Source organism: Theobroma cacao, chromosome 9 (genome assembly GCF_000208745.1).
Source record: "Theobroma cacao cultivar B97-61/B2 chromosome 9, Criollo_cocoa_genome_V2, whole genome shotgun sequence".
Taxonomy (NCBI): domain Eukaryota; kingdom Viridiplantae; phylum Streptophyta; class Magnoliopsida; order Malvales; family Malvaceae; genus Theobroma; species Theobroma cacao.
In genome coordinates, this window is record NC_030858.1 from 3,689,865 (window position 1) to 3,702,205 (window position 12,341).

General features: G+C 31.0%; 1 protein-coding gene across 1 annotated transcript; it reads left to right on the forward strand.

Moving 5' to 3' along the window:
- On the forward strand, nt 10,898-11,906 carry LOC18588232. The gene has a single exon (XM_018126704.1). It carries the CDS (start codon nt 11,094-11,096, stop codon nt 11,679-11,681), a length of 588 nt encoding a protein of 195 aa, XP_017982193.1. The 5' UTR covers nt 10,898-11,093; the 3' UTR covers nt 11,682-11,906.

Genomic DNA, 12,341 nt, shown 5'->3' on the forward strand with positions numbered 1-12,341 from the left:
TATCAAACTTCGATTTTCATTTTATTTTTCTGTAATTTCGTTCCATCAACAATTTCACATAATTCACTTAATTAAGAATAAACCGTAAATAATTTTTTCTTGATTCAACAAAATGAGGATTATATTCATTAACATAATCAATAATTGCATTCATTAAGCCATGACATATGACTATGTATTATTTACAAAAAGTGTATACATTTTACACAATCCTATATATAGAATGGCGAATTATAATTAATATAGTCTATAATATTATATATGAATTCTAAAAATAAATCCCTACTATAAACTTCACATTTATAAAGCAAAATTCCATTTTCTTTTTGGGAGGCAAAAGAATGGTATTGGCTGCAGAGGAAGTCAAATTCAGAGTTTGACCAAACGCTTGAATAATTAATAACTTGCCTCTCTGTAGTATTTTGCAAGGACACAGATTCATCGTTGGCTGGAATATAGAATTGATTTTGAAAGCATTACATCCACAATTAAATATGTATATATATATATATATATATATAAATTAGTGGTGTAGTTGCACACATCTCTCTGACCACTGGACCTCAATTTCTTGGAAAATCTACTTTTCTTGCACAAATCTTCCATTTTTGTCTGAAGTTGATGAGATTCAGTAGTATCCTAATATAGATTAATGCACAAATCTTGAAGACATATTTGTATATATTTTAATCTCTGAACAATGTGCATGAACCTTGTGGCATTTTACTCTTGCAGGAGCCAGGAAGTGGTGGAAATGCCCTGGAAATTTAGAAGAAGCTTGTGGGAATGTTAGGCCCTTGGAGACCACATTTTACAATTTTGACACGGAGGTTGCAAAATTGAGGAGTGAAGTTTTATCAAGCTATTCTTAGTCCTGGTAAAAGTGCAGTCAGAAATATGTTGATATTCAAAGTTCCTTTTCTACGAATACTATGGTAGCACTTATCAAATTCATTGTACAGTTTCTAGTTGCCACAACAAAATGCCAGAACAGAACAGCTTTTTAAATAAATAAATTTATTTATTTATTTGAGGGATGGGGCCGGGTTGCCTCATTTTAAAACAAAACAAGGTACTATTTGGTGTCCAAAACCGGGAGCTTGCCTGTTTTTCCACGGCAGAACCGTTGAAAATTGGAGTTTTGTAGTAGCCAGATCAATTCAAAGTCGCTTAACTTTGTGACTAGCAATGCCTGGTCAGATTTAATTTATGGCATGTGTTTGAGACCAGACCACCTAGAAATTGCCTTTACAATTTCAGACGTCATGTGTCCTGTTAAATATGTGGACACTCCTTGTGGCTATGACGAGTAAAATCCTTGATTATTGGAAATAAAATAAATGACCAGGGGACAACTAATTTACGGGGAAATCATGTTTAACCATGACAGATCTGCTAAGTACCTTCCAATTACACTATATGAGACCTAAAAATGCAATGACACATCCCCCAACCTGGAAATGTGACCAGTAATACTCCTCCAGAAGCTAAAAAGAAGGAGAAGATTTGACAAAGAAAAAAACAAGACAGAGTTAGGGGAGGATTAGATGGCGCCGGCCCAATGCAATAGGTTTTCTTCATTCTCCGAGGTTTGATGAGATTTATTAAGTCTTTTGCTTAGGTGGAAATGAGAATTTACAACGTACTACCATGATAAATACTTACATTGAAAGAGATTCAAATTACATTACGTAATATATTTATAATATTTAATTTTTTAATTATAAAAAAATTAAATATTATTTAATAAATAAAAATTTATATACTAATTAATAAATTAAATATATGTAATTATGAAGTTCATTTGAATGATGTAAAAGCAAACAATTAGGCAATAATCCATGATGGAGCGAAAAGTTTTTTGGTTGGCGTGAGCAACTGGCTGCCCTGCCTTAGCCAATGGAAAACGACATCCAACATGCAGAGCATGCAACACTATCCGGATCTAAAGGCAATAGTTCCGCAATAATTAGTACTCGCACTCGGTGGCTGGCGGCTTTCCCAGCTAGGTCGTCCTCTACTCCCTGGCTTAGACATCTCAATACTGAGAGGCTACATTTTCCGACAGAGGAGACTTTTAATTGATGCCCAGATTTCAAATTTGATTTGAGTGATGGCTATTCCCACTGACACTTAAATAAATGCATTAAGACCAACCCCACTGGCTTTTTGTCTAGAGCCTGGAGTCTATGCCAGTTTTTCGATTGTGCCTCGTAGTCTAAATAGCTAACGCACGCCCCCTGTCATGCGGCAGCCCCACCCACATTCATCGTTCTGAATGGGAGTCGGTCCAATTGGCGATCGCACAGGTATCATTATGATTGGAGATGAAGAATTGAATGACGGATCCATTTTTGAAAATCAAAACTCTCTTCTGTTTCCCTGAAGAGACCGTCGAACGAAGAAGAAGAAGAAGAATCGGTGGGTGTGAAACGTTTGAAAGTGAAATCTAGAATGTTTTTGAAGGCCCAAACCAAACCAAACCAAAAAAAAAAAAGAAGAAGTCTCCAATTCTTAGCTACGTCAATGTCATTCCGTAGTTTCCACAAACTCATAAATGTTATTTGGCAATTTCGAATTCGAAGTCTGTCTCAATATTGGATCAGGTGGGTGTACTTATCTAACGACTATGACCAATGTCATTTGCATTTTCGACCTTTCGAGCATTATGAGGTGTACAAATTTAGCTCCATCCATTCATTTCCAATTCCTTTTTATCTCTTCTTTGAACTTTTAGTCAAAAATAAAAAAACAAAATTTATGATGACAAAAGTTTTTATTAAGTGCTTATTTCTTTTTCTCCTTCTCCTTCTGTATGTTGGCATAGCTTGCACGATAATGAAAGTAAACCCTTTCCCTATCTTTTAACTCATTGTTCTACGATGCTACTAAAGCAAACTTATGACATCCAATTCCTCTATAAAGAGATTTCCAAATCAGAGAAAATAGTTATTCCTGGACGTTCGGGTCCTCTTCTCAAGGCCAGCCCTTAGGTAAGGCCACCCAAGCAAAAATTTTAAATCTCAAATTTAAAAACAATCCATAATTTTTGAAATTATTATAAAAAATAATTTAAAAGAATAAATAAAGATAACTGAAAGAACAATTAAAAAGAAGAAAGAAAGTATTTAGGGGAAGAAAAGAGATCTTATTGAAGTGTATATTTACAAATGAACTGAGGGAGCCTATTTATAGGCAAATAACTTCCTTATCTTAATAGAATTTACAAGATGAAGATAACACTTAGAGATTAGATAGATTAAATCCTAATCCAATCTAATTTACATCAAATCTAGATATAGATAGAATAAATGGATATTCACAAAAATATTCATAACAATCCCCCTTGAATATCCATTGTATTAAGAATATGCCTCGTTAAAACCTTAGAAGGAAAAAACCTCAAGAAAAAAAATTCGAGTGAAGGAAAAAGAGTACATAATTCTTTTCAAGAATACGCTTATGAAATACTGCCTCATTAAAAACTTTATCAAGAAAAACCTAGTGGGAAAAACCTTGATGAAGAAAAAGAGTACGGTGCATATTTTACTCTCCCTGATGACTGCATTATAGAGATCTTTAAAATGATACATTCCAACTTTTCAAATGTTGCAGTAAGAAGGGCTTTAGTGAACAAATCTGCTAGATTGTCACTTGACTGAGTTTGTTGAACACTAATTTCATCATTTTCTTGGAGATCATGAATGAAGAAGAATTTTTGGAGAACTATGTGTTTTGTTCGATCGCCTTTAATATATCATTCATTTAGCTGTGCTATGCAAGCAGTGTTATCTTGATATAACATTATTGGAATTTTTTTCTTGGTTAACATACCACACGTTTCTTGAATACATTGAGTTACAGATCTTAACCTAACCAGACACATTCATGACTTCCTCGTGAATTGCTAAAATTTTTGCATGGTTAGAAGAAATAGCAACTATAGTTTGCTTTATAAAATGCCATAAAATAGCCATACCTCCATATGTGAACAAATAACCTGTCTGGGATCAATCTTTGTATGGATCAGATGAATATTCTGCATCTGCATAACTAATTAAATTTTATTTTGATACATTTGAATTATATAAGCCATATCCATTGTTCCTCGGAAATATCAAAGTATATGTTTAATTCCATTCAAATGTCTTCGAGTTGAAAAGAACTATATCTTGCTAATAAATTCATAGCAATTGCTATATTAAGTCATGTATTGCTAGCAATATACATTAATGCTCCAATTTCAATAAGATATAGTACTTCAAGACCATGAAGTTCTTTATTATCCTCACGAGGTCGAAAAATGTTTTTTTTTTTCACATCTAATGACCTTACAACCATTGGTGAACTCAATGGATATGCTTTCTCCATATAAAATCGTTTTAGCATTTTGTGATATAATTTGATTGGTGAACAAAAATTCTATTTGCCAAGTGTTCAATCTAAAGACCCACACAAAACTTTATTTTTTCAAGATCTTTCATCTCAAATTCTCTCTTTAAATAATTCACGGCTTTTGATAACTCTTCAAGAGTTCCGATAATGTTCAAATCATCAACATAAACAACAATTATAATAAATTCATATCTAAACCCCTTTTATAAAATACATGGGTATATAGGATTATTACTATAGCATTCTTTCAATAAATTTGCATTAAGGGGATTATACCACATGTGTCTGAATTGCTTTAATCCATATAAAGATTTATTTAATTTAATTGAATAAATTTCTCGAGAATTCAAATTTTGTACTTCAGGCAACTTAAATCCTTCAAGGATTTTCATATAGATATCGATATCAAATGAGCCATATGAATAGGCTGTAGCTACACTCATTAGACGCATTTTTATTTTCTCATTTATTGTCAGACTAGTTAATATATAATTATAATTGTGTCCACCACAGAGAATATCTCTTCATCTTCAATACTAGATGTTTAGAGAAAACTTTGTGCAACAAGCCGTGCTTTATATCTCATAACTTCATTTTCTCATTTCGTATTTGCACAAATACTCATGTATATATTTCACTGGTTTTATACCATGTGGTGTACGAACTATAGGTCAAAAAACTTCACATTTTGCAATTAAATACATTTCCTCCTTAATTGCGTCTTTCCACATTGGCTAATAATTTATATAAGTTCAAGATCTTCGTTTTTCTTTCATAATAGTGAGCTCTATATTATATACAAAATATCATCGATGTTTATTTACTAGTTCCATCTTTTCCCATCATGACATAATTGATTGAGATCTCTTCATTTTCAATTATTTCAAGACCTGAATTTCTTCTAAAATTTTTCTCAATTATGTTAGGGGTCTCTTTTAGAGTTTCTACTTACTCTTTCTGACCATCTTAAATATTTGCTTCTTTTCTTTTTCTAGAATTTTATCTTTAGAACCTATTGATTTCCACGCTTCTGGCATGCCTTGTCCTATAGGGACATCAATGCTAATAGGAATATTTGCAGTTGGTATATAAGATTTAGTTATTCCCTTTAAGTCAGTAAATACGTCTGGCAATTGATTTACTATATTTTGCAAAATAATTATCTTTTGAACTTCAAGTTCATATTACTTTGAGCAAGGATCAAAACTAGATAATGATAATTTACTGTAAGAAATTTTCTCTTTCAGCTGCTTATTTTCTCCCCCTAATGTTGAAAAAATTGTTTCATCAAAATAACAATTGACAAACTTTATCATGAATAAATCTCCTATTGATAATTCTAAATATTTAATTACAAATGGAGATTTATATCCAACATATATTCCTAACCTCCTTTGAGGACCCATCTTTGTGCGTTGTGGTGGAGCAATTGAAATATATATCGCACATCTAAAAAATTCTTAGATAAAAAATATTTGGTTCCTGACTATAAACCAATTGTATAGAGAGAATTTATAATAACTCGTTTGGCCTGATGCATACAAATGCTGCTGCATCTAAAATGGCATGCCCCCAAGTCAACATTGGTAGTGTGAATTTCATAAGCTTGCAATCAGTTCGAAGCGTTTAATAAATAATTATGCTAAACCATTTGTGTATAAGTATAAATAACAGGTTGTTCAATAGTTATTCCAACTAATATGTAATATTAAAGGCTTGAGATGTATATCCACAAGCATTATCAAGATAAATAATCTTGATTATATAACCAGAAAAATGTGCTTGCAAATGAATGGTTGCAAATGCCAAATTACAAGTTATAATAAGCACACATGTGACCATCTAGTCGATGCATCGATTAAAATGACAAAATATCTAAATGGATCACAAGATGGATGTATGAATCCACATATAACCTTGAATATTATTAAAAAACGTAGAGAATTCAGTCCCAACTTTAGTTGGTGGTAGCCTTATAATTTATTTACCTTCAGAGCAAACAACAAATAAAATTCATTAGATTGAAAAATCTTTTGGTTTTTCAATGAATGATAAATTTTCAATTCTTTTTTTTTTACATCATTATTGATCCGGGATGATCCAATTGATCATACCAAACATTAAAATCATTAGTAAACTTCTGGTTTACTATGAGTTTCAATTACTCTAATATTTGTATAGTTTAATTCTGAGAACAAAGATAGTAATTTTTTTCAACACACACTTTCTTCGTGAGATAATTGCAATATAGAAATATTAAGTGTTTCTTTCATTCGTTATCTTAATATGATATCTATTCAAACAAATATCTTTAAAACTTAATAAACTTCTTTGAGACTTAATAGAAAATAATACATCCTCTATTATTTTATTCCTCCATGTAGTAAAATATTAGCTCTTCCGAAGCCTTCAATTAATTTTAGACTACCAGATATTGAATTGACATTGGCTTTTTTTTTGTCAAGTAGGAAAAATATTTTTTGTCTTTAAATATAGTGTGTGTTATAGCAATGTTTGCTAGACATATATTTACATTATTGATCTTAGATCCAACAAGATCAATATCTATATTTTCTTCAATAAAATAAAATATATACAATAAGAAACTTGCAAGTTAACATAAAAGAATATTAAATATACAATTAAAACACATAATAAGAACATATCATTTAAATATAATGAAAACATATTAAAGTATCTTCATAATATAGTTATACTAAATATACCAATTATTATCAAGTTCATTCTCAGATATTTATATTACCAATCATGTAATCAATTCTTTTTTCAAAGTGAACAAATATCTTGATGTGCTATACCAATTTGGTCATGATTAAAATTATCACAAGATATTTTAATTTTCAGTGATGCTTGATAAAATTTAAGACGTACAACAGGTACGTGATCAATGATCTTTCATGCCACATCAATAACAATACGTTTTCTATATTCTTTTTATTCTTTTCATTATTTATCCACTTCTGATGGGTTACAAGTATTCATCCACTTTTTGATTGATTATCCACTTCTAGTGGGTTAGTGGTTTAATGTATCCATCTACTTTTTGTGCATTGAAAGTATGTTGAAAGTATTCATCTATTTGTGGTAGGTTACAAGTATATATCCACTATTGGTGGGTGATCCACATATGATGGGTTATCCACTTCTGGTGGATTATACATTTTTTAGAAGGTTACGACATTCATCCACTTATGGTGGTAAATTATCCTTCCACTTCTGATGGTAAAATTATTTTTAAATTTTAATAGTAAAATTATTATCCACTTCTGGTGCTAAAATTATAATTAGAATTAAAAATAGTGATAGTGTAAATTATTATAACGACCTTTTCCATATCCATGATCATAATTATTAAATAATGTGGCATTCACTTTAGGGAATAGATAGATTTATGACCATTACCATAATTATTAAATGATGTCGCATTTACTTCAGGGAATGGACAACCTCAGGGAATGGACATTATGATTTTTCATTAATAACTATATAATAGCAAATTTACTTTCCAATTAAGAGACATAATATAATATATACTATATGATAGTAAAATTCATATTAATATAATATATACTATATGATAGTAAAATTCATATTCAAGTTGATTTTAAGATAATAGAAATACTAAAGAGATATCAGGTCACTTACCTGATTTTGTTACAATCAAAAGTTAAAGACCAACCATTGAAATCATTTTAAAGCTTTGAGATAATGAAAACAAAGTAATAGCAACACTTACCTGATTTGTTAAAATTATAAATCAAAATTGAATCATTGAAATCCTAAACTTGAGAGATCAGAGAGGATCGTGCTGATAACGTGTTATGAAAAATAACTTAAAAGAATAAATAAAGATAATTGAAAGAACAATTAAAGAGAAGAAAGAAAGTATTTAGGGGGAGAAAAGAGATCTTATTGAAGTGTATATTTACAAATGAACTGAGGGAGCCTATTTATAGACAAATAACTCCCTTATCTTGATAGAATTTACAAGATGAAGATAACACTTAGAGATTAGATGGATTAAATCCTAATCCAATCTAATTTATATCAAATCTAGATATAGATAGAATAAATGGATATTCACAAAAATATTCATAACAGAAATAATTATAATATAATTAATTATATTAAAATAAATAAAAATTAAGATAATAAATAAAATATTTACATATTCTCTTATTCTTAATAAATATCTATTGTCTCTCGTTTCCACATCATTATTACTTTCATCTATTTGTTTTATTTTTCATTAAAAATATATAAAAGTCAAAGATAATTGATAAAATAACATATTAATAAATCTTACTTTTTATCACTCTTCAATTTCTACTCACGGTACTCTAGATTTGCATGAATATAAAACTTAAATTCTGTAATACACGTGAAATAACAAGATCTCTTGAAGAATCATTTAGAATTAATTACTTTTTCAATATATTAGTTCAAGTAATTTTTTCACTCCAAAATAGATTTGAACAATTTAAGATATATGAAAATATTTTTTGTTTTCTATTTAGCAATATAAAGTTGAAACTCATTAGACAACAATAGTTTGAAAGAATATTGTCTTAATGTTTAATGTTCCTTAAAATATAACAACTATTCTGATATTGATGGTTTAAATTTATTTTCAAAATTAAAAATTTAAAAATAAATTATACAAAGGAAGATAATAGTCAAATTGACATATTTAATCATATAAAAAGACTCAATTCTTTTTCAAATGCATATATTGTTGTTTCAGGAAAAAAAATTTTTTTCAAAATTAAAATTAATAAAATTTTATTTAAGATCAACAATATTTTAAAAAAAATTAAATAGATTAATTATATTATCAATTAAAAATTATTAAAAAAATTTGATTATAAAAAATTAATTAAAAATTTTATATTTCAAAAAGTTAAAAGAACAAACCCAACTCAAAGGCAAACTTAATAGGTCCAAGCAATGCCCCGGTAATTAGCATTCTCCTTACAAAGAATGAACCAAGATTAGTGGTCAAAGCCCAAAGGATACTTAGCACATGTACTTACTGTTTGTTAATATTTACGTTTGATGATGTCCAGCTCAATGATCCAGACTCAGGCCCATTTATGCTTTCTTTCATTGTCTTGTCCCCCTTCATTATTCATGGCTTTGTCAATGGTTATCTCGTTTTTTTTTTCATTGACTCACGTGTAAATTCACCCTCATATTGTTTCATGTGTTAGTTATACCATTCATCTATTTTTCAGAAAACATTAGTACTCTCTACATGTAGGAGGAAGTCAAACTACCATTGTGAACATAAGAACTTGTCACAATATTGTCGGGACAGAAGAGGTTTGAACTTGAAGTTTTAATTAGAAAAAATAAGATTAGGATGTCGAAGGTAACTTAATTATTATTTGTGAAGTACCATACCCTAAACTCGAAACCATATTCGAATAGCTTATATGTTACTTTTTAAATATTCAATTCAAATAAAATTTAAAATTAAATTTTATATATTAATAATAAAAATTAAAATTAATTCATAAAAAATAAATTAAAATTTAATATCATAAAATAATTAATCAAATTTAATAAATATTACATTAATTATAAAATTTTAAATAAAAAATAATATATAATTAAAATTTAATATTAAATAGTTTAGATAATAAATACATTCAAATCATTATCTATATCTTTTTCGAACCAGAATCATAATTTTATTATTTAAATTTAATTATAAAAATATTATAATTTTATTTAATCAAATTTATAAATCTCTCCTCTTTTCCACAAACTTTTGAGCAATTGACATGAGGATCAAATACCCAACAGTAGCTTAAATTAGCTAGGGCCTAAGGCAGTGAATCACGTTAACTTCTTTTGTACTATTTTTCTACACACCGCACAAAAAATGAGGCAATGACTTTTAGGTTTCAAGTTTTTACAAATCCATACTTTACCCAAACATAATTATTCTTTCCCAAAGTCATCACCATCAACATTGTTACAGAAGTTATGTACTAGTATGATTATTCCGCGCCCGCCTCTTGTCTACCTACCGCTACACTCATCGAACCCCGCACAACTACCTGACCTTTTGGGGACTTTGACTCATCGAACGAGATTCCATAGGAGGTTCCATTGCTCTTAATGCACCTCACCCACACATTTATAGAAGGCAGGAAAATGAAGACAAAACGCAAGGTAAACGTGACGCAGTGGATTCTTTAACAGACCATCCATCTGTCCCCACGTGTTTTACCGTCACCCCACAGTCACGTCGTCACTCTTCTCTTCCTCTCTCTCTTACTTTCAGTCTCGTATATTCTGCTGCACTTAATAGACCAATTGTCAGCATCAAGAGAAGGACACGGGACCAAAAAAACCAACCCGTCCTGAAACAAAACGTGTCATACTTTTAATTTTTTTTAAAAGAAATAAAGGCATAATAAAAAAATTCGGTATAAATAATTGGATCTACCTTTGCAATTAGCATCTTAGCTCTTGATTCTCAGCATCTCCATCAAGATCCTACCCTCTACCGGCTCATCCAACGGCTGATATTTCTCTATCCCATTCTCTTTCCTAAGTACTACCATTTATAGGTCTTGTTTTTCTTTCAAACCACAGAAACAGAACCAAAACTAGAAAATCCTTCAGACAGCTGAGTTCAGAGAAGGAGAAACCGAAAAGAAATAAACATGAACGTGTTGGTGGATTCTCAGCTCGAAGCTTTAGCATTTAACTATGTAAGTTTTGGGATTTTCACGATTGTTAATAATCTCTGGACGTGGGTGGCCGTCATCACGGCTGCGGTGAGTTTTTGGAGGATCAGAGCAGCTAGCGCCGCCACCCCATCGTGCTCCGTTAAAAAGCCCGACCAAAAGCCGTCAAAGTGCGTTATCGATCGTGCCCAAGATGAGTCTCAACCAATTCCCGAGGCTATAGAGAAGCCGACTCCTTCAGCCTTGGTTTCAGCTCCAGCTGGCGTTATGGAAATGAGTGTTTCGTCGCCGTTAGTTTGCCATGATGCAGTCACCAAAGGAGGGAAGTTCAAGTTGACTGTTTATTCCGAAGATGATGGAGATAGCCATGTCGACGGAGAGATGACGGTAACGGAATGGAGTGACATTGACGGCGATTGCAAGGAATGGAGTTGCGGGGGGTGGTGGCAGAGTTGGGAGAGAGTGTTGAGCGTGAGAAAGGGGGAAACGGGGTGGTACCGATATCAGGATTTGACGGCGATAAACGGCAACGTCGTTAGGTTATGGGATGAATGTAGGAGATGAAGGTACAGCTCAAGCTGTGCTGTATGGTAGTTGGTGTTCCAGAGGATTTTAATGTAGTTGGTAATATGTTTTTTTTTTTAAATTGTCTTAATGACTTTCGGTTTTAAGGTTGTGGAACATGTAAATATATTTGTTGGACGGAACAACCATTGAAAAACCAAAGCAAAATCCTTTTAAAGTTAATTCCTCTCTGTGTATTTATTCAGTACAGTATAGTCTCTTTTTGTTGCTTAATTAATTTGTGATTTGAAATGGTATGCAGATTCATCTTCTTCTTGACTTCAAAGATGGCAAGTTTTGTTCTTAAATTTTGTAGGCTGTTTCTTCTTAAAATTCCAGTATTCAAGGGAAAATAAGCCAAAAGGAAACTGATTTTAGTCTTTTTATTGTGTTCTTTGGGGTTTAGGTCAGCCTCTTAGAAGCGAAAGTGATGACAGAAGAAGCCCTTTCCTCGAGGAAACACACACAATAAACAAATCTGTGGACTGCCCATCTTTCTTAATATAATTGGCAGCTTGTACGATGAGCATTTGTCTAATATCTAGTGTGGGTTGGTTCATTGGTTGACTTTTCTTAAGCTCTAGAATCTCGATGACCCATCGCCTATTTTTCGCACCTTATCAATTACTACTAATAATTATTGATAGAGATATAGTCTGT